Source organism: Eptatretus burgeri, chromosome 3 (genome assembly GCF_056783735.1).
Source record: "Eptatretus burgeri isolate ZD-2024b chromosome 3, Ebu_testis_v1, whole genome shotgun sequence".
NCBI classification, from domain to species: Eukaryota; Metazoa; Chordata; class Myxini; order Myxiniformes; family Myxinidae; genus Eptatretus; species Eptatretus burgeri.
This window is the reverse complement of record NC_140963.1, coordinates 137,731,501-137,758,362: the sequence shown is the minus strand read 5'-3', so window position 1 is coordinate 137,758,362 and position 26,862 is coordinate 137,731,501. Positions and strand designations below refer to the sequence as shown.

At 42.9% G+C, this 26,862-nt stretch overlaps 1 protein-coding gene across 7 annotated transcripts in view; it reads left to right on the top strand.

Annotated features, from left to right (window-relative positions):
• The window catches only part of LOC147031094 (rho guanine nucleotide exchange factor 11-like), a 193,948-nt gene that overhangs the window by 164,591 nt on the left and 2,495 nt on the right, over nucleotides 1–26,862 (top strand). For all 7 annotated transcript variants that reach the window (XM_085875811.1, XM_085875809.1, XM_085875813.1 and 4 more), the window contains 3 exons: nucleotides 417–680; nucleotides 795–1,123; nucleotides 26,086–26,173. In XM_085875811.1, coding sequence (XP_085731937.1) covers nucleotides 417–680; nucleotides 795–1,123; nucleotides 26,086–26,169 — 677 coding nt within the window. In that variant the 3' untranslated portion in view covers nucleotides 26,170–26,173. The remainder of the gene's footprint in view (nucleotides 1–416; nucleotides 681–794; nucleotides 1,124–26,085; nucleotides 26,174–26,862) is intronic.

Here is a 26,862-nt window from a genome sequence, read left to right as displayed (position 1 = left end):
TTCACTTCCAATTGTAGGTTTTGCTCCGTCAATTTGGCCCACATTTATTTGTGCTAATTAGGCTGGATTGCTAAATATGGGTAATGCGTGATGCAGAAACCAAAGAAAGGCTTGCCTTTCGTTCAATTAAAATCCCACTGCGCTCGACATATCCTTGATCATTTAAGATGCAGGTGTTGAAATGGATCTAAGAATAGAGTTATGGAGTGCAGCAATAATTATCAGAGGAAAGCAAATTCCATAAAGCAAGGAGCAATGCAGAAGAGCGTATCACCGGTGGGATTGATGAGGAAGAGCAGAGAAGTGCGAATCGAGAGCACATTGAGAGGCGGATAAAAGCAGATAGACACTCAACGTGTCTTGTTGAATTTGGGGGATGCAGCTTTGTGCAACTGTGTATGGCGTTTCCCTTGCAGGAAAACGACCCAGCAGCTGGGAACACAACGAGGAGCTGGAAGTACCAGAACCCAACGTACCAGACAAACAGATGCCATTTAATGGGGAGGAGGAGAATGTGAGAATGAAATCGAAGTTGGTTGTGCACGTCCCACCAGGGAATGAGGATGGGAACAGAGACAAGGAAGGGATCAATGGAGCAGAAAACGGAGATGGAGATAACGATGTGGACAATCGCAGCCCACCACGTTCTGAAAGCACACAACCCATCATCCGCAGGGAAGGTGTGCACTTGCAGTCGACCATATGCTTTTGACGTTGCAATGACATAATATGGATGTGCAAGTTCTCGTTTTGTTTGAGACCCATACTTCCCTTCACTCATTTCTTCCACACAGGAAATTGTTTTTTTCTGGCTGTACCAAGCGGGCCGGTCGAGAGCAGCACTGATGACGATGCTGGTGATGCTTCAAGGCCAGGCGATGCTTCACATGGTGATTTGCACCGCTCGACAGAATTTCCAGAGGGGCTCGATGTCTTATCAGCAACTGCGTCTGAAACGGTGGACCATGGCCCCACAGTTTCGCATTTCTCACGGTATCATGACCCCTGTGCTGTCCCACTGGAGGAACCTCAATCTCCCAATGTCACCCTGCTCCCTGACCACCGTGTGGAGCACCTGTACACCACCTTGAACTCACTCGCCAATAAACTGCAACGCCTCAAGGTATGGAGCGTCTTTCTGCTTTTGCTCTCCTATGTCTTTTTATTCGCATTCCCTTTTCAGTTTTTGCCATCATATTCCGTTTGTCTCCATTCCAACTTTTAATAACCAGCGTTTCCATTGTGCTCCTACAACCCCCCCTCCCCACCCCCTTTGCTGCCTAACTCCCCCCTCTCTCACACACACACACACACACACACACACACACACACACACACACACACACACACACACACACACACACACACACACACACACACACACACACACACACACACACACACACACACACACTTCAACTCTTCGTTATTGAAACCAAGCACCTCTTATTGCTTTCTAAACTCACCCGCCATTGCCATCTCGATGCATCCCCATTTAGAAGGGCACTTGGTACAGCGCATACCTCCGCCACGCAATGCGTGATCGACGAGAACATTTCGGGCCCAATACATTTTTGAAATATGCTATATAATTTTTGGCCCAATCTCCCAATGGTGAAGAATCACTCCAAAAATTAAATAATTATTGTATCGAGATTTGGATTCAGATCTTTACCAAAATCGAATCAGTTCGTCCTTGCCACACACCTAACTTATCCACTAAGTTTCGTCCGAATCCGTCCACAACGTTTTGAGATATCATGTTGTATATTGGTTTAGCCCTATCTCTCAATGGTGAAGAATCACTTAAATAATGCTCGTAGTTTGATCCGGATCTTCACCAAAATCTAATCAGTACATCCTTGTCACACACTCTACTTGTCCAAAAAAATTTCATCTGAATCTGTCCACAACTTTTTGAGATGTGCTGTACACAAACAAACAGACAGAAAGGGGCGAAATCATCACCTGCTTCACCTTCCGTGTTGGAGGTAATAAATGCTGCATAATTTTCCACTCTTTCCATTTTGATAAAGTGGGGTTAATGTGTTTTTTTTGTATACAATGTCGAGGCTTGTATGAGAGCTAACACATAGAACGTACAACAAGAGGGATAGGAGAGGGAAGGACAAAACAGTGGGTAACAGAGATATTAGGAGATCTGTGGAAGGGAGAGGGATGGGGTGGGGGTACATGGGTAAACAAGATGGACACTACAGGGTCTTTCAGGTCCTTACACGACAGGGACATTCAGGAAGGAAAGCAGGGAATTTGACGGAGGTGGGTTTGGGGTGGATTAGCAGGGATAGAAAAGATCGTGGTTTTGGATGGGGGAAGATAACAGATGGTGAACAGCTGTTTTGAAAACCTAAAGGGAAGAGTGGGATTGAAGATAGTGTGAGAGTTTGTTCCAAAGGTGGGGAAAAAGAGGAATGAAAGAGTGAAGGTGAGCAGTGATTCTTGATTTTGGTAGTTTTACCAGAAGGGGCTGCTGGTGGACCTTGAGCATCCTGTGGAAATATGGGGGGGGGAGGGGTGAGGCTAGAAGGGAGACGGTCGAAGACAGAAAGACCACCACCCTGCCTGCCGTGAGAGAATGAGAGACTCAAAGACTCAGGCTCATCGCGGGAGATGCCAACGATCCTAAATGCCTTGGTTTCAACAGCGTGAAGCCGAGAAAGGTGAGAGGCAGGAGAACCAGCCCAGAGGGGAGAGCAGTACTCCATCATGCTGCAGGCAAAAGCTTTGTATGTGGTCAGGAGCTCAGGTGTGCCAAGGAAGGACTTTGCACGACGGAGGATTCTCAGTCGGCGAATGGCTTTTGAGGCGAGGTTGGAAATGTGGCTTTCCCAGGAAAGATCATGGCAGATAGTGAGACCCAGAAGCTTGAATGAAAGGACTTCTTGAAGAAGATTGTTGAGTAAGTAGATGGGGGAGGTGGGGGGTTGCAGACGGTCCTTTCGGAGAGACATAGAGTGTGAGATTTGTCACGATTGAAAGACATGTTCCACATGTTGGGCCATTTTGTGATTTTATCCAAATCTGCAGAGAGGGAAGAAGCTGATGCTTGCCGGACTGAGGGATGACAGATGGTACGGCAGAGGGTGGAGTCATCAGCAAAGAGATAAAGAGGTTTTTCCAGAGAGTCGGAGAGATCGTTGATGAAAACCAGAAAAAGAACAGGGCTCAGAACGCTACCTTGAGGAACTCCAGCCTGGACAGGAAGAGGGGATGAGAGAACTCCATTGAGGGCCACACGTTGGCTGCGATCGGAGAGGAAGTCGGTGAACCATGGGTGGAGATGCACATACTATGAACAATTAACATCCATATTAAAGTCAATTCAACATGCATCTGCCCGTTTTCATTTTCCTTTTTTAATTTTACTAGAAACAACCGCTACCAACAGGTCCGGCCAGGGGGAGAGTTCATGTTATTATTGTCCTTATTATAATGCTGTTATTATTGTTGTTATTACCTCCGCCATTGACGGTGGACGAAGGTTGTTTCACCCCTGTTCGCTTGTTGTCTGTCTGTCTGTCTGTCTGTCTGTCTGTCTGTCTGTCTGTTTGTTTGTGCCTCTGTCTGTGAGCAGGATATCTCAAAAAGTTATGGACAGCTTTGAACGAAACTTGTGGACAGGTTGGGTGTGTGACAAGGATGAATTGATTAGATTTTGCTGAAGATCCGGTTATGATAATTTTTCTCAGTGATTCTTCACCATTGAGAGAAACCGTGCGTTTCGCAGTTAAGGTGGCTGCCTTAAGATCTTCGTGTCTTGAGTTTGAGCCCCTGTGGTTCCGCTAAATAACACCAGATGGATTGACTCAGCTTGTCATCGTTCCGAGGTCGGCAAAATAAGTACCAGGTTACTGGGAATGGGACATTGCGTCAGCGGCATGGCCGCACTCCCAGCAATGATGCAGCCACAAGCTGCATACAGAACATATATATATATATATATATATATATATATATATATATATATATATATATATATATATATATATATTTTTTTTTTTTTTTTTTAAACATTGAGAGGTGGGGCCAAAAACAACATACTGTGAGACCCCGCTCGTCACGGGCCCCGTGGATTTGCAGTTTATAAAATGTGACCTGCTTCAACATCCGCGGCTCTGTGCTTCATGTATTAGCAGGGTTTTTTCACGGCATTTTCACTGTTTTTTGCAGGCGTATTCGTGGGTTTTTTTGCGGGTTTATTCGCCGTTTTTCATTGGATTTTTGATCTTCACTCATGACTTACGAACCGCCGGGAACCTATCCCCCCCACCCCCCTTTTCCATTGAAATTATGTGCTGCAATTTGTGGATTCGCTATTCGCGGAATTTTCCAGGAGCATATCCCCCGCAAATAACGGGGTCAAACAGTTTTGCAAGATATCTCAAAAAAGTGGCCTTGGAAAAATGCCAAAATAACGTGGAACAACGCTCAAGCTGCTATCTATCTCTACATCTTAACAAGGCGTTTCAAAAACATGGTGGAAAAAGGCAATAAAACATGGGACTTCCTCGAGATTTTTTGCAGTAGTGTCGAAAACATTGGCTCAACAAGTGTGAAGATAAGGCAAAAAGGCCTCTTGCTCGTGATACAATTATGACCTCTGAAGCATCACCCGTATTTTTCGTCATCTCTGAAGTGCTCATTTGTAAAATGAAGTGGCAAAAGGGTTAGTTTTGCGTCTTTGTAATTACAAGGTTGTCATAATTATGGACTATTTCTTTTTCAACTTTTCTCTTCAAAGCCTCCAGATTAATTGGTTTTTCCACAAGTTGTCGTGAAAATTCATTTCAAAAAATGGGACATTGAAAATTTTGTATGGAAAGCTCATTGCAGCCATTGTCCAACGTTCTCAAAATTTGTCTTCATAAGACCACCGTCTGCTTTAGAACAGGATTCCTATAACTAAATGGAGCCGTGCGTTCTTCCGCTTTGAAGGAGTAGAGTCACCACTTCGTCTTTCAACCGATAAGTTATTCCATGTCAATGCGTCATGGTGTCTGGGTGACCTTCGCAGAAAACCCAGCAAAATAAATTTCAGCCCCCAACTCTGTGGGTTGCAGGTTGTAGCTCCCAAAAGCTGGGGTGCTGTGCCCATTTTTTTGCATTTGCGAATTTTTTTATTTTTTTATTGATATACAGTACCGATAGAAAGTCCACAGAGCCCCTTTCAAAATTTTCACCTTTTGTTGCCTTATATCCTGGAATGAAATTGCATTAAATCGGACTTTTTCCACCTTTATTTACATATCGTCACCTACAACTTCCAAGTGAAAAACAAATTCTACAAATTTCGGAAAATTAATTAATAATACAAAACTACAATATCTTGGTTGGATAAGTGTCCACCCTCCTTGTTAGAGCAATTGTAAATTAGCTCAGGTGTAACTAATCACCTTCAAAATCACACACCAAGTAAATTGGCCTCCACCTGTGTTAAATTGTAGTGATTCTGATCATTTCAGAATAAAATCAGCTGTTCTTGGAGGTTTCCTCTGCTGGGTCGTGCATTCCACAGCAAACACTCAACTATTGGCACCAAGGAGCTTTCAAAAGACCTCAAGTATAAAGTTGTGAAAAGGCACAAATCAGGGGATGTGTATAAAAGTGTTTCAAAGGCCTTGAATATCCCTTGGAGCACAGTCAAGACATTCATTAAGAAGTGGAAGGCATATGGTACCACCAATACCCTGTCTGTATCACGATGTCTCTCCAAACTGGATGACAAAGCAAGGAGGAGACTGGTCAGAGAGGCCACCAAGAGGCCACTGGCAACTTTGAAAGAGCTATGTGCCTTTATGGCAAAGACTGGACACTGTGTGCATGTGACAACAATATCCCAAGCACTCCACAAGTCCGGCCTGTACGGCAGGGTGGCAAGATGGAAGAATTACTCAAAAGAAAAGGCCACCTTGAGTTCCTTTTGAGGTGTGCACAAAAACACTCCTGAGATTCTGAAGCCATGTGGCAAAATGTTTTATGGTCTGACAAAACCAAGATGGAACTTTTTGGCCTAAAACGTTACATTTGGTGCAAACCCAACACACAGCATATCACACAAAGAACACCATCCCTACTGTGAAGCATCGTGGTGGCAGCATCATGTTATGGGGAAAATTATCATCAGCAGGGACTGGGGCACTTGTCAGAAGAGAAGGGAATGGATGGAGCAAAATACAAGAAAATCCAAGAGGAAAACCTGCTGCCCTCTGCAAGAAAGTTGAAGTTGGGATGGAAGTTCACCTTTCAGCATGACAACGACCCTAAGCACACAGCCAAAGCTACACCGGAGTGGCGAGGGAACCAAAAGATAAATGTCCTTGAGTGGCCCTGTCAGAGCCCTGACCTAAATCCAATTGAAAATCTGTGGCTTGACTTGAAGATTGCTGTCCATCAACGGCTCCCCACAGAACTTGACTGAGCTTGAACAGTTTTGTTCAGAAGAATGGGCAAATATTACCCAATCAAGGTGTGCGAAGTTGGTAGACACCCATCCCAACAGACTCACAGCTGTAATTGCTGTAAAAGATGCTTCCAAGTATTAACTCAGGGAGGTGAACACTTATCCAACGAAGATATTCTAGTTTTGTATTATTAATTAATTTTCCGAAATTTGCAGAAGTTGTTTTTCATTTGGAAGTTGTGGGTTACAAGGTGGAAAAAGTCTGATTTAATGCAATTTAATTCCAGGATATAAGGCAACAAAAGGTGTTCCTTTTGCCATGTTCAAGTTGCAGACGTCACAAAACAGACTTTTGTCTCGTGTTGTTTAATTTTTTTTATGGGTGGGGGGTTCTTCTACTATCCACTATCCATTAACCACTATATAGGAATTCCATGTGGGTTTATATCATTTGGTTTCGCTATATTCCCAACAAAAATGTGAAGCAATGAAATAATTTGTAAATGCCTGGCTGGTGTCAAAAGATGGGTCTGCATGACAAAAGATGACATTTGCAAAGAATACCTCCCCAAATCATGTGGCTAATTGACCAGGTGGGCAACTTGCCGTTGTATTGAAAGTCGTACTTATGGAACATATAGATAAGATGACGTATTTCTGAGAAATGTGCATCCGAGAAGCATTTTTTGGTAAAAGTTGGGAACATGACTTTTTAACGTAATTAAGGTATGCTGAATTTGACAACCCTGTTCCCAAGCTAAATTTTGAGTTTTTGACCATCTAATTAGCAAAAACAAAATGGCTGCCAAATTGACAATTTTGGGCACTTTCTTGGGACAGGCACTACTATACCATTTAAATAAATGCACATTGTTCTCACATGTACGCATCTCAGAAATGTCCCTTGAGCAAGAGATCAAAGCCACAGGCTAATAAAATTCGTAACATGCCAAAAATCTATTATTATTCTAATTACCTACCGCCATTACCAAAAAAATCTATTTTCTGCTGTAACTTTGTTACTATACATGCAAACCGGACAAATGAGATGTCTTGACCTACGTTTTGAGGGTCAAGAAAAATGATTAAGACATATTTGAAGCATTTTAATTAATGTTTACATGGTTACCGATGTTTTTTTTAATTAAACGTAGAAGTTAAACTTGCTAGTCTGTAATCATAAAAACTAAACAAAGTTCTATCATGCTGCTTCGTGAACAAATTTCAGTGAGCATAAACAGTTTTCAGGAATGCCTAACGTCTTTTAGGCAAATCACGTTGTATTCATGCAAGGAGTCTGATCATCAATCTGATGCTGGCATGCACACATTGATGTGCATCGTAATCCTGAATTCCGGCATGTGCAGCGTCGAGTCTTGCATTGTTTCCGACATGCACAGGCTACCATCTCGAGGCAACTGTCTGGAATGGGACTCGATGCCAACAGTATGGGTCGCAGTCCTGATTCCCCAAGTCTCCATCCCATTTCAGAGGGCGCAGGGAGCTCAGGTGGGGGGCAGTGGGAATTTCTCCATCTCATCGCTTGATAGTGTACTCTCATCAAATGGAAATGGAGCGCATCACTTGTTGGGGCCATGGCTTCTGGTTTCCCCGTCTTGGAGAACAATAAATGCCATGCTGCATCAACAGAGTCTGTTGTGTGCACATTGTATATTCTGCAGACAAAGGTTTCTGAAGATTTGATGGTTTCCTCTGTGAGTTCACCAATCCCCAAGTTCTTCAGCAATTCATGGTGCTCTTCGAAGACCTTCCTTGATGATCGTTTGGTGTGATTTGCGATGTTGGAGGTGGTGCCGCACCCAGTCAATTATTGATATGCAAGCAAGGATGCTGCTGAGCTTCTTGGTAGTTTGTTGAAAACTGCATCAATGGGTATATACCGCCGTTTCTTAGATGTGCCCGACATCATCCAGAGATGCTCGCATTGCATACGTCGAAAGTGGGATACCAGAAGCAGGAGAACACCAGTGTCCCTGGAAGACACAACAACTGTGTTCAACTGGCTGTGGACGGCATGCAGCACCAATCTTGTGTACGCTTCTTCATGTGTGGATTTCAGAGGTGTCAAATCAGTTGTACCTTTTGATGACTTGACCTCGAGTTCCTCTCGAAATCCCCCTGCAACTTCAATTTCTTTATCCTTAGGTGCCTGCGAACACAGTTCCTCAGAAAATAAATGTGCTAGATCTGCTTTATTATCAGCAAGTGACAGAAAATTTGACCAGTTCTTCGGAAGAGGTACATCACGACCTTCCACAAGCCATCTGATTGGCCGTACTGCTTTATTGTGCCGCGTTTTGGTTATACCCTTGATTGTTTCTTCCCTGTATCAGTCGAACACAATATCAATTCTTTGATACTTGGGGCCTGCTTTCAGCACAGTTTTCACGTACATGTCGGCCAGATCTCCAAAGGTTACAGCATCATCAGGCTTTCCAAGACCTACGACCAATGCTTGTCCATCAATGATAAGGCAAGTTGACGTGTCATGAATTTGAATTGCCTCAGGCCAGTCTATGTCTTCTGTTATCACGTGAGCAAGTAACGACTTGTTTCCGGTGCGTAGTGTACCATTCATTTCGGCAAGGGATACAGGGACCGGAAGAAGCTCATGTTTGAGTACAGATGGCAAATGAACTGGCCGACCCGCCTCATAGGCAGTAATTAGATGTCGGAGGACATTTCTATCTGTCTTGAGAACAATTTTCTTGTCTTTATCCTTTGTGTGTTTAACCACTTCGTATAAAGTGGCAAATGTTGGGGCGTTATTCCTGTGCAGATGGTCATGGATTGAAACATGTGGCTTATCACATTGCTCAACCACGATCAACCTGTCCTGAACAAATTTCTTGACTTCTTCTTGTTCAAGCTCCTTGGTACGTAGTAGTGATTCTTGAAATTTACTCTGTTGCTAGGTCTTTCGTAGCAAGGTTTTGCAACGTACCTGGATGTGATACAGATGAGAACGCACTGAATCCCTGGAAAGTGGAAAGTAAAGAATTCTCGTCATCATTGTCTCTCGTTTGTCGTGATTTGGTTGCTTCGTCGTGAAGGTCTGTACTCCCACGGTGGAGACTGTACAATCCATGGGGTTGTTCTGCTGTGTGAGATATCAGGTTAAAGGAGAGTGTCCACCGACAGAGCTGATGTCGTCTTTGTGATACCGATGATACCACCTCCCTTCTTGCCTGTGCCATTTATCCATTCCATGGCCTGGTCAGGATCTACTTGGCTGAACTTGTGAGCAGATCTCTTGATTGCAAAATTGCCTCTTTGGAACTCTGTTAAAACAGGTTCTGGAAGCTGATGCATCTCCACTAGATACACTGGACCCCATCATGCATAGTTCAGGTGGTCATACCGCTTGAAGTAGGGCAACATCAGACTGAAAGAGTAAAGATGGAGATCCCAGATGCCATCACGCTGAGCTCGAGTGTATTGCAGAAGTATAGCGACCATATCCCTATATTGCCACCAGAATCTGAAGTTCACATCATCAGATCTACTCTCAACAAAATCATCCAGTTGCTTCCTGAACTTTTCCTGATCCAGAAATGTTATCAGTTGTGGAATCTTCTGTGGGTTGTCATCAGAAGCCATCCTGGAAATGCAAGCATGGCAGTCCCCGTCCGCCTCTGCAACAAAGGAGAGAAGGCTTGGCATCAGGAGATGCCACAGAGCTTGCAAAGTTAGTTTGTGTGCCCTCATCACTTTGTTGTATGCCTTTCCTGCCAGAACAAGTTCTACAGTGCCTTGCCCGAGCAGTCCACTCTCCACCCACACTTCAGCTTGTCCAGAATCATTCATATGATCTCCTATGACCTTGAGGAAGTTAATCGATACGTGAAGGCCACCTGGGCGAGCTATTAACTTATCCTGGTATTCTGGAACAGACTACTTTAGCTCCATAAGTCTGCAGTACAGCACTTGGTTGACTGTGAGGACTGTATGTTCCTGTCCAAAATGTAAAGATATTGCCATGCATCTCTTCACGGCGGTATTCAAAGTATTCAACTCATGAGCAGGACCAAGGATTATCGGCAACTATCCTACTGCTGTCTGTTCTGGTTCTTCTGATGGCAATGACTGATTGCATAGTGTCCAAGAAGGTTTTATCTCTGAATTTTGACAGCGCAAGAAGAAAGCTGGGTCTGTAACTTTTGCTTCTCTTGCATACTCATTGTCCTCCTCAGATTTGCTGAAGCAGGCTTCGTCGACGGGTGTTGTGAATACTGGCTTGCATTTTCCACGAGTTATACTGACAGGATGCAGCTCCTCCGGGCCATTTGGCACAATCAAAGTATGTCTTGTGGATCGCTCGAGATTTTTAAGAGAAGCATCAGTTGTTTGGCCACGTTGCCATGCTGCCATTTGAGTTGCATGGAGCAACTCTGTTGCTAGGTCTTTTGTGTGTTTAACTTCATTTTGTGTAGTCCATCAAGTGTTTCATCAAGGATGTCAATGTTATCACAGGTGTAGTGGATGAATTTATTTGCATCAATGTTTGGTGGAATGATGGCACCAGTTGCTTTCTCCAATGATTTGAGAGTGCTCTCAGCCAAGGAAGTGTCTACTTGCAACACCTGTTCGTAACTCAGGCAATGCCCTGCCTTGTTGAACAATCGTACTCGGTCTTTTAACCGCGTAGCTTGATGAAGAGTACTTACAAGACCAACATGTTTTGGAGTCCATTTTTTGCCACCACTGACACACCAGACAAGATATTGTGCCACACTCAGCCCTGGGAACGATGAAGAACATGTCCGGAGCAGAGTTCTATCATCTGCAAGGGATGCCTGGCCACCGACGATCAGTCTCAGTAGCATATATAAACTCTCGGGAATGCATGCTAGAGCATCTCCTTCACTGACAGAGAACCCTTTGTGTCCTGGAGTTTCCATCAGGTCTCCATGTACTTTCATAGCTACATGAACAAGTGAAAGGAAAATGTCATCCTGGGGCTCATACTTAGGAAAGGCTAACTTTTCCTCACTCTCCTCTGTGTCTGCTTTCATCTGCAAAACTGCTGTTGGCTTGTACTTCGTGGGAATCAATACGGTTTTTCGTTCTGATATATAACTGTCAAGAGGTTGAAAGAAATTGATATTGTCCCGAAGCTGTGACTGCAACTTTTCCTTGAATGTTCCTCTTCTGGTTTGATAGGGCGGCTGAATCATGGTTGAAGATTCCTCAGCTAGCTCCCTATGCCTTTCCCATACATCATCCAGAAGAATCACATGTCCTTTGTCAGCTGATTGATGGAGCTCTTGGCAAAGCCATATCAGCAAGGTCTGTATTTGTTGACTCCTGCTTTGTTTTGGAGGTAGACCTGTTAAATGTGCTAGGACAAGGTAGATGATATTTGGCTTCAGCTGCAATTAGGTCAATCACTCCTGCCAGTCGAAGGCCAACTTTGTAGTCAAGATGTGAGGCTTGAATTGTTTGATCACTCATTTGCTTAGTCATGACGGAGATCAGTCGTGCCTTCTTATTTGCAGTTTGACAGAAAATGCAAAGGCTCCAGTTGACTGGCTGCACACCTTTTCACAATGAATGCCTGTTACCACCTGAACACCTGAACTGCAATCTGCTCCCTCTGTTGAATACTCTGTCTGAGTCCTCTGAAGACGTTCTATTTTACTCTTGTCCATGAAGTGGGCATAGCACATTCTGTGCCTCACAAGAGATCCGGCTGTGGCAGAATCTAATGCATTCTCAAGACGATCAATTATGTCTTTATTTTTGGAGTCCCTCAGCTTCTTTGTGCTGCAGGCTGCATTCCTGAGTGTTGTGAGTCCATGTTCAGTTGCTTCACTCAGGTTTTTTCTGGCTTTATGCGTTTGGCAGAAAATGCACAGGCTGTAGTCTACAGGTGACGGCCTCTTCAAGCGAATCACAGGATCCATTGTAGCCTGCAAACAAGAATGAATCATTAGTGTAGGCCTACACAAGCCCTTAACAACTTAACAGTTAACTTAACAACTTAACAGTTGTTCACAAGTAAAATAGATGAGCATTGTGCTGGTATAGTAGTGCCTGTCCCAAGAAAGTGCCCAAAATTGTCAATTTGGCAGCCATTTTGTTTATGCTAATTAGATGGTCAAAAACTCAAAATTCAGCTTGGGAACAGGGCTAGTCGAATTCAGCATACCTTAATTATGTTAAAAAGTCATGTTCCTAACTTTTTACTAAAAAATGCTTCTCGAGCTTTATACAGCTTTTTTTTTTTTTTTTTTTTTTTTTTTTGTATACCTTGGTCGAGGCTCGTATGAGAGCTAACACACAACTCACAGCAAGGAGGCATGAGACAAGAGGGGCGGGAGTGGAAGGGACAAAACAGTGGGGAACAGACACAGGTGAACTGTGGAAGGGAGAGGGATGGGGATGGGACGGGGAACATGGCGAAGAGAAGATGGACATTACAGGGACTTTCAGGAAGGAAAGCAGGGGAATTGAAGGAAGTGGGCTTGGGTGGATTATCGGGGGTAGAAAAGAGCGAGGATTTGGATGGGGGAAGATAAGAGGTGGTGGTGAACAGCTGTTTTGAAAGCCTGGAGGGAAGAATGGGAAAGAATAGAGTGAGGAAGTTTATTCCAAAGGCGGGAAAAAAGAGGAATGAAAGAGTGAAGATGAGCAGTGATTCGTGATTTTGGTAGTTTTACCAGAAGGGGGTTGTTGGCGGACCTTGAGCGCCCTGTGGAAATGTGGTTGGGACAAATCGCAGAGAGAGCAGGGGGGGCAAGGCTGGAGAGGAGTCGGTAGAAGACAGAAAGACCACCGACCAACCTGTGGTGATTGAGTGAGAGGCCCAAAGACTTAGCTTCATTGCGGGAGATGCCGATGATCTTAAATGCCCTGGTTTCGACAGCGTGAAGTCGAGAAAGGTGGGAGGCAGGAGCACCAGCCCAGAGGGGAGAGCAGTACTCCATCAGGCTACGGACAAAAGCTTTGTAAGTGGTCAGGAGCTCAAGAGGGCCGAGGAAGGACTTTGCACGACGGAGGATTCCCAGTCGGCGACTGGCTTTTGAGGCAAGGTTGGAAATGTGACTTTCCCAGGAAAGGTCATGGCAGATAGTGAGACCCAGAAGCTTGAAAGAAAAGACTTCTTCCAGAGGATTGTTGAGAAAGTGGATGGGGGGGTTTTGTAAACGGTCCTTTCGAAGAGACATAGTGAGAGTGTGAGATTTGTCTGGATTGAAAGACATGTTCCACGTGTTGGACCAGTTTGTGATTTTATCCAGATCTGCAGTGAGTGAAGAAGCTGCTGCTTGCCGGTCTGAGGGATGACAGATGGTACGGCAGAGGGTTGAGTCATCGGCAAAGAGAAAGAGGATTTTCCAGAGAGTCCGAGAGATCATTGATGAAAACCAGAAAAAGAACAGGGCCCAGAACGCTACCTTGAGGAACTCCAGCCTGCACAGGAAGAGGGGATGAAAGAACTCCATTTAGGGCCACACGTTGACTGCGACAGGAGAGGAAGTCTGCGAGCCATGAGTGGAGATGGCCTTGAATACCATGGGAAGAGAGTTTGGTGAGTAGGGCAGGGTGCCAGACTGTGTCAAAAGCACGTGATATGTCCAGGGATACGGCTCGGATTTCCTGTCTGGCATTGAGGACCTCCATCCATTGATGGGAGAGCAGTAGCAGCATATCTAGGGTAGAGTGACCTGGTCTGAAACCAAATTGATGATTGGAAATCAAGCCATTGGAGAAGAGGTGGGCCCTTTTCGAGAAATAATTCGTCTAATAAATTATGTTTGTGGTCTTCATCTGTCTCAATTGTTTAGCTTTGTGGCTCCTTTCCTTGCATGTCAGATTTTTATGCCTCCACTGCCGAAGGTTCCGGAGGCATTATATTTTTGGCTTGTCCGTCTGTCCGTTCGTGATGATTTTGTTACCGCAATAACTTGTGAACGGTTAAAGGGATTTTGACCAAACTTGGTACAAGTGTGTACTATGATGCAAAGATGAACTCATAAGATTTTGGGGTCAAATGTCATGCGACCTTTATCTGAAAGTAGCAGATTGTCGTTACCGCAATAATTTGTGAACCACTGAAGAGATTTTGATCAAACTTGGTGCAGGTGTGTACTGCAATGCAAAGATGAACCGATAAGATTTTGGGGTCGAAGGTCAGATGACCTTTAGCTGGTAGTCGCAGATTTTCATTTCATGTGATTTTCATTAAAAGAATAACTATCAACTGCAATACAATGATGAACTGATTCTGTTTTGAGTTTAACCCTTTGAGAAGTACAAGCTTCTTGAAAGTAAATTTCAGATCCAAGTCCAATTTTATTATGAGTTTGGCTATAATAATCACTAATATGAATTGAAATTCAAGAGTAATTATACATGACAAAAAATGCAAGTTTTTCTCATCAATAAAGCAAAGATGGAAACGACAAAAGCTCTTACCCCACTGTTAGCTGCAATATTTGCCAATATACAATCATGAGGTAATCTAAAATTGCAGAGGAAATATCGGAGATGCACCGCTTATAGATGCACCACATATATTTACACATGGTGTTGGCTTAGCAGTTCGAGTGGTGGCTTGGGATCCTGAGGTCGGCAAAATGAGTACCAGTGTAGCAGCCAAAAAGGCTGCACACCAAGGGAAGGGGTATCGACGGATTGATTTAATCAGGTGTTGGTGTGGCACAGGCATGATGGGCGGAATGGCCTCCTCTCCTGCGCCTTAATTCCTTGCAACTCCTTGTAAGTGTCCCTCGGTTCTTACAAAGGTTAAGAGGTCAAAGGCCTAAGGTCGAGTGCCTTTTAATTTAAAATGTGTGAGACTGCAATAACTTGTGAACCACTCAAGAAATTTCAACCACACTTCAAACTTACATGGACTGCTATATAACGATAAACAGATTCAATTTTACACTGAACCCGAAGGTCAAAGGTCAGGGTGCCCTTTGAAAATCATTTTGCAGATAACTGGAGTTATAAGCATCTGATGTTGTCTGTCTTCCACTTATGTCTTTTCTCTTTGTCTCTGTCTCCCTCTGTCCCCTCTCTCCGTCCCCTCTCTCTCTCCCCTCTCTCTCTCTTTTCAAGTGACCTTTAATTGAGATCAAACATAACAGTGGGATGACATCTAACGTGGGCAGACTTGTATCTATTGACGCATTCACATCAAATTCTACTTTCTAGTTTTATTTTAGTTCTGCTGTGCTTTCAACTTTTCAACATTTGATTTAAAGGCATTTTCAAAGTCTCACTCTGCCTCGCATCGTTCCTGCTTCCGTAAATATGAAGTCATTTAAGTGTTGGGCATGAAATGATCAACCATTTGGCCACGTTCGAATCTCACCAATATGTGAAAATACAAAAACATGGGACTCTTTAATACTTTGAAATCATTTGGTATCGGAGCATGAAATGTAAAAGTCGATGCATCAGTCCAGGCTCCATCTGCCTACTGTCCTCACAATATTTCACGGACCGGTGTTTGTGTGTTTGTCGCACAACAACTCCTAGAGCTGTGTGGGCTGATTGCATCCAGCCTTGCTACATAGGATCAGCATGACCCCAATTAATGTATCGGGGTGTATTTATCTTTGGGGGGGGGTGGAGGGGGATGGAAATTCTCCATGTAAATGTGAAACGTTTTGAAAGGTAGGTGAGAGTTGGCATGGAATGGCATGTATGCTACTTGTTACACCCTTTATTCAATTGTCATCCACACGCGTGGCTCAACTCTCTCCGTGAGTCATCTCTCGCTCTCATTGTTCAACATGCAGCTCATGTTGGCGTTTTAAATATTCAGCTGTGCTCGTCATGTTGAGCTTGCAGAAGAAAGGCAGGGTGCCACACTGTACCAATAGCACGTACAGCATCCAAGGAAACCATTGTTATCTCCCGTCTGCAATCCAACGCATCCTGTGATTGTTGAGCAAAAGTCACATGTCGAAATCAGTCACCATAACGGAACCCAGATTGATAGGCAGAGATACGACGAGTTTGTGAACGTATGCTCCAGTGCAATGATGGATTCTATGACTTTGGTGTAATGCTGAGAAGAAAAGAGAAGGGTGGTGTGTTTCGGCTGTTATGAATGGTTATCTCTCTTTAGCACTCGCCAAGTTGAGAAGCAATGAGGGCCCAGAGTGTGAGTCATGATTTGAGTAGGCTCTCAAGGTTGTAAGATTACACTTATCTTCAGGTATTGGGATTGGAAAGAGTGCGCCTTCGCTCTCGACATAAGATGCACATTCTTCCTGTTCGTACGACACTCGGGGTCATATAAGCCAACTTTGATGACATTTCCTATCAAAAGCAGGCATGTCCTTCGTTACACACCAAGGGGTTGTGGGTTGTTTTATTCATTGTACAGTCGTCCCTGTTTTTGAATGTTCCGCTGTGAAATGCACAGTGTGCAGACACTTGTACCTGCCAAAGACCAAGTTGGAGTGTTGTCAAAGTTGCTCGCACCGTTGATCTCGAGATCGCAATGTGAAGCAACACCGACTTCCTGGCATTTGCAAGACGCGAGGAAAACGCCGGATCATGCCATGGCAAAACTCTCTTCTTTCTTCCTCTCTTAACGTTCTTTACAAATATATTGAGCATGGGGATGTGTATCGTCACCCTTCAAGTGTGTGCATCTCCCAGGATGAAGGCTCATGGAAAATTTTCACACACTCGAAGTGTTTTGCCTTCACCGTTTATTCATCGGAGACATTTAATGTCTCGTACGATTCCTCCCTGGTCTTGTCACCTCTTTACTTGCAAGTAGTATACGTCTGGAATGAGAATTAATACAATTACAGTTCATCACAGGTATCACTTCTCTTCTTGACGTCATTCCTCCTCCTCCTCCTCCTCCTCCTCCTCACTTTCCGTATCTGTGTGCTTTGTTGTATTGTTTGTTACCTCTGCCACCGAAGGTGGACGCAGGTTATGTTTTCACCCATCTCTCTGTGAGCAGGATATCTCAAAAGGTTATGGATGGATTCGAACAGAACTTGGTGGACAGGTTGAGTGTGTGACGAGGACGAATGGATTCGAGTTTGGTGAAGATCCAGATCCGGGTACGAGAATTTTTTAACTGATTCTTCACCATTATAAGTGATGGGGCCAAAAATGATATATATCATGATATTTCAAAAAGTTATGGACGAGTTGTGACAAAACTTGGTGGATGAGTTGTTTAGGTGATCAGAACAAGCCGATTCGATTTTGGTTCAGGTCCGGATCTCGATTCCGGCCTATCGGTGGGATCCAAACCTAAACTGTTCAGCCGGGCGGAGGCATGCACTCTCCCGAGTGTCGTTCTAGTTTTCTCTTGTTATCCTCCATCTTTCCGCTCAAGGATTTGTGCATGCCATTTGTTCCTTCACTTCGGTCTCCAAGTTCGGGTTGGTAGTTCCTGTGTGTCCAAATTTCACGACTACACCCGTTTTTTGAATGTCCTGAATTTTGCAGCACGTGAGCCAGTTATCCATTTGAGGGCAATTGACTCATTCTGGAATAAGATGCAGGCCATCTTCTGGAATCGCTTTTGCATTGTCCTCTTCGCATTGACTTCACCCATCCTTTTCGTAACTCGCGCGACGCGCATGTACCCCGTATCTGTTGCATCACCATCCGATGATACAATCGTGCACGTCCCATTTGATCGGTCTGTAGCGTGCATTCGTGCAGCCTTTCGTGGAACGCAACGCGCGTGGAAAGAAAGCAATTGATCTCCACCTAAGTGCAGAAGGGGGAGATGAGACGTTGTCTCCTCCGAAGGATTCCTCCCCGTAGGCCCCGCACCATAATGGCTCAGATAGCTTATAGCTGAGCACACGTTCTTCTTGGATGTTCCTGCTCTCTCTGTCTAGGCATGCCTCAGAATACGTATGCAACCTTTTTCATTTAATCATTGTGTTTTAAGCCATTCCAACCACAATGACTATCTCAAACAAGGTGATATGTTTAAATTAATGTGGTGTAACGTGTTAATAAGGAGCTTGTTCAACTTGTACTATAAAGCGGGAAAGAGAAGGTGTGGGGACGAGGAAGTAAGTGGAAAGTTCATTGTAGAAGTGAGAAGTTGTGCCCTTGTACAACTTGGGTTGAGATTGCTGAATGGTAAGAATTCCGAGTGAAAGAAATGATCTCAGACCAGGTCATGGTGGTGAGGGAGAGTTGAGGGAATGATTGTGAAGCCACTAAAGAATATTTAACATGAAGATGCGTGGATGCCGAGCTTTGGATTTAATAGATAGTAACAGGTGCTCCAATGTAAAGAGAAGCTTTTTCCTTCGAGCTATAAACATGTTGCTGCAAACAATGACATACTCGCATAATTGAGGATAACCTTGAAAGAAACCCTCATCTGCTCATCATCCCCAAATCCAGGTTCGTAACCCACTGCAATCATTCTTCTCCTTATTCCCCCGTTTGTGGAATGGTCTCCCCGTGTACGTCGTCTCGTAGTCCTTACTTCAGTCTTTCCAATGTGCTGCCCATCACCATCTCATGTGCTCATGTGGTACACATCCACAATCTCTTCTACACTCTCTGATTCTTGGCCATCCTGGTCCTCTCTGGATCATTGTTACTCGTTATCCCCATGCTTTTTGAAGAAAAGAAAAATGGGGATATTGTAATTGGCTGTGTCTGTCTGTCTCTGTCTGTCTCTGTCTGTCTCTGTCTGTCATGCTATGTCCTCATAAACGGTTGTGCAGAAATTTACCAAACTTGGTACTTATGATCACTGCATGGCACAAAGCTGTGAGAGCAGTATCATTTTTGGCCCTGCCTCCTGGGGTGGGGTCAAAAGGTCAAACTCCAAAAAGTGCAATTACAGGCACATTTTAAAATATTTTTTTTAATGAAACTTCATGCGTTCAATCAACATTGGGGGACGTATGAAGTATGTAACCATTTTTTTTAGCTCACCTGGTACGTAGTTTGTGGGATGGCGCGTCTTCTGTCAGTCCATCCATCCATCCATAAACATTTGCAACTTCTTCTCTGAAGCTACACCTACAATGTCGATGAAACTTGACCACAACCTTCATCACTGGGTATGTACCAAAATTTGTTCATGGCATTAAAAAAATCAGGTCTGAAGGGGGTCTATGGGGGGGGGTTGCCCCCCAAATAGTTTTTTGCTTTCTTCTCAGAAAACTACACATGCAAGGGTCCAAGGTGGTATATGGAGGGGGGTGGGGGTGGCATGGGGTGTCCACCCAAAATATGTATTTGCACACTCCTCCGAAACTACACACACAATTTCGATGAAACTTGACCACAACCTTCATCACCCATGATGTACAAAGTTTGTTCACACTTAAAAAAAATAATCAGGGTCTAAAGGGTTTTATGGGAAAGGGTTGTTCTTCAAAATAGGTATTTCCTTTAATATTGGTTCATTGGTACATTTTGCTGATTCAGTCCCACATTGACTTCCTCCTCAGTATCATTATTTTATCAGGTGAGCACCCAGGGGGGTATTGCCCCTATTTTTAGCTCGCCTGTTCGAAGAACAGAGCTATAGCGATACCCCCGGCGTGAGTGTGAAAATGTTAAATTTTTTGTATTACGGAGAAACTCCTCGACGGATTTTGACGAAACTTGGTGGGGGGGGGTTAGGTATGGTCCAAGGATCATGCCATTAGATTTTGGACTTGGTCCCCCCGCCCCACAAAAAGAAATTGTTGGAGAAAATTTTTTTCCCATTTCTACATGTTTTAAGTGATTTCCACCCCCCCCCCAAAAAAAATTGTTAGAGAAAACTTTTTTTTTTGCATTTCTACATGTTTTAAGTGATTTCCAACCCCCCCCCCCCCAAAAAAAAAATTGTTAGAGAAAAAAAATTTTTGCAACTTTTTTTCAACAAAATTTCGATTTCTTTTTTTTGCATTTCTACATGTTTTAAGTGATTTCCAAACCCCCCCCCCCCCCAAAAAAAAATGTTGGAGAAAAGAACTATAACTGTCAGCACTGTTGACATTTAATGAATAAGATATAAGGTTCACTTGAGTGACCCAGCAGTATTGGCGGCGGAGGTTTTGCACTCTCCCGAGTGCTCCCCCTCGAGTTTCCTTTCTAATGTTTTTATCTACCACACTTTTTTATACGCCCGATTATATATATTTATTTTTATATATATTTATTTATATATATATATATATATATATATATATATATATATATATATATATATATATATATATATATATATATATACATACATACATATCGGGGCGTATTATGTGAAACCGGTCGTCCGTCCGTCCGTCTGTCTGTCTGTCTGTCTGTCTGTCCGTTCCTGTCCGCACTCTAACTCCCAAAGTTTTCAACTTTCACGTTTCATATTTGGTACATAGATACAGACTGTGGAGCCGTTGTGTCACGACATACCTTCGTCATCTAATGTGGTTGCCATGGCAACCGGGATGCTGTTTTCCATCCGTTCCTGTCCGCACTCTAACTTCCAAAGTTTTCAACTTTCGCGTTTCATATTTGGTACATAGGTACAGACTGTGGAGACGGTGTGTCATGACATACGTTCGTCATCTAAAGTGGTTGCCATGGCAACCAGGATGCTGTTTTCCATGTGGTAGCACAATTCTGTATATACCTTCTTGTTACGGCGTATATTGTGCTCACTTGCGCTCTTGTTACTGATTACAATATACAATTACATATATTGCTTTATAATTATACTTCACTGCAATGCTTTATAAAAAAAATATTAATTATTAAACTCGTCTTTTAAAAACGATAAATGTATAAACAGGTGAGCATTGGGTGGCTTTGACACCAACTCTGGTTTATTTGGATTTGACACCTGGTTTCTGCCCTGGGGTGTGGACGTTGGGTCACATGGGTCCAAAGGAGAAATTTTTTTAAAGTCAAAATTTGACATTGGATAATTCCTGGTGGAACTTTTTCCATCTCTCAACGTTGCTTGAGGTGGGAAGTGTGGGGATTTGCGATGGCACGCCATTGACTTCACTCAAGTTTTTTGTGTCATTCCTCTTTTCCTCCTGTCTGTCCACCTCCGCTACCCCCCCCCCAATCCCTTCCAAATCCCCAATACACTTTTGTAGTTTTGAAACTTGCTACCCTTTGTCATTTAGCTCCTTCATGAGCCGAGACCCTTGCAAAGGAAATAAATCCGTTTGTAGCTCGCCTGTTCGAAGAACAGAGAGCTATAGCGATACCCCCGGCGTGAGCGTCAGCGTGAGCGTGAAAATGTTAAAGTTTTTGGTGCAAGTTATTTAGAAGCTTGCCATTCATTTAATATGTGTACTGGGATGCTGATATTTGGCATGGAGGTTCCTTTGGGGTATACCATTGATGTAGTGAAGTTGAAATTAAAAAAGAATTAAAAAATTTTGACCTGTTTTGAACTTAACTTTTTTGTAGCACATCAACGTTAACGTTTTTTCCTTTCTGATGTTTTTATCTACCACACTATTTTTTACTGATTACAACATACAAATACATATATTGCTTTAAAATTATTTGGATCAGACTTCACTGCAATGCTTTATAAAAAATATTTTTAGACTTGTCTTTTAAAAACGAAAAACTATAAATGTATAAACAGGCGAGCGTTGGGTGGCTTTGACACCAACTCTCTGGTTTAACTATGACTCGTTCGTTTTTCATCTTCACTGATTGAGTTTGAGTTTTCCTTCTCAGCATCCATTGAAGAGAGAATTCTTAGCAAATTTACCATTTCTTTCTTATCGGAAGATATCAAGATCTGCTAATTCGGGCACAAGGCAAAATCCGTCTTGTGATCCTGGATGGGAATCTGACCCCCACTCTCCCCACCCCCTCTAACCCACCCCTTTCCCCTCTGAACCCCCATGTCTTCCTCAAATCAACTTGTTCGCCCCCTCTGCAGTCTGCACCCACCCCAAATGTACCTCATCAAACGCTTTGCCCATAAAAGGGGATGTTACACAATTTATTATTTAAAACATTTCTAGAACCACCTGTGCAGAAAACCATTTCATTTAAAACTGGAAAAAATACATTTGTGACACTTTAAACAAGAAACTTCCATGAAGGGTTGTTTGTGGTTTACATGAACAACCACAACCACAACTGTTGTCTTAAAATAGTGATAGCCCGCTAATCTGGAACCACCGTGACATCGTACAGTGCTGATAGAAAGTTCACCTTTTGTTGCCTTGTAGCCTGGAATTAAATTGCATCAAATACGACGTTTTCTACCTTTATTTACACATCGTAACCCATAACTTCCAAGTGAAAAACAAATTTCAGAAAATTAATTAAAAATACAAAACAATAATATCTTGGTTGGATAAGTGTCCACCCCCTTAAAGCAATTGTAAATTAGCTCAGTTCGAAGCAGTCACCTTCAAAATCACGCACCAAGTTAAAATGGCCTCCGCCCGTGTTAAATTGTAGTGATTCTGATTATTTCAGAACAAAATCAGCTGTTCCTTTAGGGTTCCTCTGCTGGGTGGAGTATTTCATAGCAAAGACTCAACCATGAGAACCAAGGAACTTTCAAAAGACCTCTGGGATAAAGTTGTGTAAAGGCATAGATCAGGGGATCTGGGATAAAGGTGTAAAAATATTTCAAGGGCTTTGACTATCCCTTGGAGCACAGTCAAGACTATCATTTAGAAATGGAAGGCGTATGGTACCACCACCTTGTGTTACCAGGGAGGAGGCTGATCAGAGAGGCCAATGGCAACTTTGAAAGAGCAACATGCCTTGATGGCAAAGACTGGTCACTGTGTGCATGTGTCAGCAACATCCCAAGCACTCCACAAGTCTGGCCTGTATGGTAGGGTGCCAAGAAGGAAGCCCATAATCAAAAAGCCCACCTTGAGTCTCATTTAATGTATGCAAAAAACTACTCCAGAGATTCTGAAGCCACGTGGCAAAAAGTTTTGTGGTCTGACTAATCCAAGATGGAACTTTTTGGCCGAAATGCAAAATGTTATGTTTAGTGCAAACCCAACACAGCACATCACCCAAAGAACACCATCCCTACTGTGAAGCATCATGTTACGGGGATGTTTTTCAGCAGGGACTGAGGCACTTGTCACGATTGAAGGGAAAATGGATGGAGAAAAATACAAAAAGTCCGACATAAAACGTGCTGCCCTCTGGAAGAAAGCTGAAATTGGGATGGAAGTTCACCTTTCAGCATGACTACCTGAAGCACACAGTCAAATCTATGCTGGAATGGCTCAGGAACAAAAAGATAAATGTCCTTGAGTGGCCGTCAGAGCCCCAACCTAAATCCAATCGAAAATGTGGCATGACTTGAAGATTGCTGTCCATCAACGGCTCTCCACCCAACTTGACTGAGCTTGAACAGTTTTGTACAGAATGGGCAAACATTGCCCAATCAAGGTGTGCGAAGTTGGTGGAGACCTATCCCAACAGTCTCGTAGCTGTAATTGCTGTCAAAGGTACTTCCATCAAGTATTAACTCAGGGAGGGGGGGCGGACACTTATCAAACAAAAATAATCTAGTTTTATATTTTTAGCTCGCCTGTTCGAAGAACAGAGAGACATAGCGATACCCCTGGCGTGAGCGTCAGCGTGAGCGTGAAAATGTTAAATTTTTTTGTATTACGGAAAAAACTCCTCTATGGATTTCGACGAAACTTGGTGGTGGGGTTAGGTATGGTCCATGGATCATGCCATTAGATTTTGGACTTGGTCCCCCCCCCCCCAAAAAAAAATTAGAATTTTTTTTTTTTGCATTTCTACATGTTTTAAGTGATTTCCAACCGCCCCCCCACCCCCCCAAAAAATATTTAGAGAAAAAAATGTTTTTTTGCATTTCTACATGTTATAAGTGATTTCCAACCCCCACCACCCCAAAAAAAAAATTAGAGTATTTTTTTTTTGCATTTCTACATGTTTTCAGTGATTTCCAAACCCCCCCAAAAAAATTGAGAAAAAATTTTTTTTTTGCATTTCTACATGTTTTAAGTGATTTCCAACCTCCCCCCCGCCCCCAAAAAAAATTTAGAGAAAATTTTTTTTTGCATTTCTACATGTTTTAAGTGATTTCCAACCCCCCCCAAAAAAAATTGAGAGAAAAAAAAATTTTTGCAACTTTTTTTTCAACAAACTTTCGATTGCCTTTTTTGCATTTCTACATGTTGTAAGTGATTTCCAACCCCCCCTCCCCCCCAAAAAATGTTGGAGAAAAGAACTATAACTCTGTCAGCACTGTTGACATCATATTTAATGAATAAGATATAAGGTTCACTTGAGTGACCCAGCAGTATTGGCGGCGGAGGTTTTGCACTCTCCCGAGTGCTCCCCCTCGAGTTTCCTTTCTAATGTTTTTGTCTACCACACTTTTTATATGCCCGATATATATATATATATATATATATATATATATATATATATATATATATATATATATATATATATATATATATATATATATATATATATATATATATATATATATATATATATATATATATATATCGGGGCGTATTATGTGATACCGGTCGTCCGTCTGTCTGTCCGTCCGTTCCTGTCTGCACTCTAACTCCCAAAGTTTTCAACTTTCATGTTTCATATTTGGTACATAGGTACAGACTGTGGAGCCGTTGTGTCACGACATACCTTCGTCATCTAAAGTGGTTGCCATGGCAACCGGGATGCTGTTTTCCATCCGTTCCTGTCTGCACTATAACTCCCAAAGTTTTCAACTTTCACGTTTCATATTTGGTACATAGGTACAGACTGTGGAGACTGTGTGTAGCGACATACGTTCGTCATCTAAAGTGGTTGCCATGGCAACCAGGATGCTGTTTTCCATGTAGTAGCACAATTCTGTATATACCTTCTTGTAAGGGCGTATATTGTGCTCACTTGTGCTCTTGTTACTGATTACAATATACAAATACATATGTTGCTTTATAATAATACTTCACTGCAATGCTTTATAAAAAATATTAATTATTAGAATCGTCTTTTAAAAACGAGAAATGTATAAACAGGCGAGCATTGGGTGGCTTTGACACCAACTCTGGTTAATTTTCTGAAATTTGTAGAATTTGTTTTTCACTTGGAGGTTGTGGATTACGATGTGTAATTGAAGGTGGAAAAGTCTGATTTAATGAAATTTAATTCCAGGTGATACAGCAACAAAAGGTGGTTCTCTCTCTCTCTCCTCTCTCCTCTCTCCTCTCTCCTCTCTCCTCTTTTCTCTTTTCTCTTTTCCCCTTTCCCCTTTCCCTTTCTCTCTCGCACTGTATGTACTAAATGAAAGGTTTTCACATACATTTATATTGCTGGAGGTAGCTCTCATTGGTGCAAACCTTTGTTTCCCTTCTTATCAACAACATGGGCACCAGTGATGTCATGCACGTCCAACGGTTTGTTTCCACCCTCTTGGCACTGAGGGCACCCAATTATGACAAAGCCATTTCTGTTTGATTTATATAATGCAAGACTTGGTTGCTGATGACTACATTATGTGGGATAAATATCTCCTCATTCCACCTCCTTTCAAAAGGGCCAGGTGTAAGGTGTAAGGCACTTGATCACAACGCCACCACCACGTAAAATGATGATTTAAGTTTCCTTAATGTCATCGCTGTGTTTGTTTTTAAATATATTTTTCTCATTTCTCTCAATCTCACGTTTCATTTTAAAATCCCACACAGATGATGGAGACAAGATGGTCCAAGATTGATCAACCATCCTCTCATTCACCCTCTCCAGGATCGGACCAAGTTACCGACACGTAAAAAGGTAAATGTTCAGGATTAGTTTCCTCCTATATCCCCTCTTCTTGCTGCATTCAATTTGATTTGAGTTTTGTGTCAGTGGCTTTCATGTGGACCCTGATATTTCCACACCTGATCAGGCACAAACGCACCTGCCATATCTCAGGTGGGCGATGCGACGTGCGTTGAAAAGTTGTTTTTTTTTGATAGTCCGTCAAAGGAGCAACTTTTTCATTTGCGGGTTTTTCTTCTTTTTCTTGTGCTTAAACAACAAAACGATGAAAAGTGCTTCATTATCAAGAGTGGTGGTGTTTATCTCGTCCATGTGACGTATGGGAACATCAATCGTAGATAGGTCGTCGGCCTTCTTTTCGTTCTTCACAAGCTCGTTCATGAAGACTTGTTTTTCTGTGTCATTCGAGCCCGATGTTGACATTCATGGTATACCTGCCATGCTTGCTTTATCCTCCAGTTCAGTGGTTACTTTTTGCTGAACTTTTCCTCATCACAAGCCGGCGTCGTAATGTGTCGGCTTTGAGGAGCGGCATCAAAGTACCTCAATAATTTTTTTTTAGACCACACACACACACGGTTGAGCATCAAAAGGGTCTTGCAGGTGTGGGTCTGTGTAAGTGCCATGCATTATGTACTCTGTGTCCACCTATCATAATCGTTGGGAGCCGATTAATCGTTCTCTAACTCCCATGTTCCTTG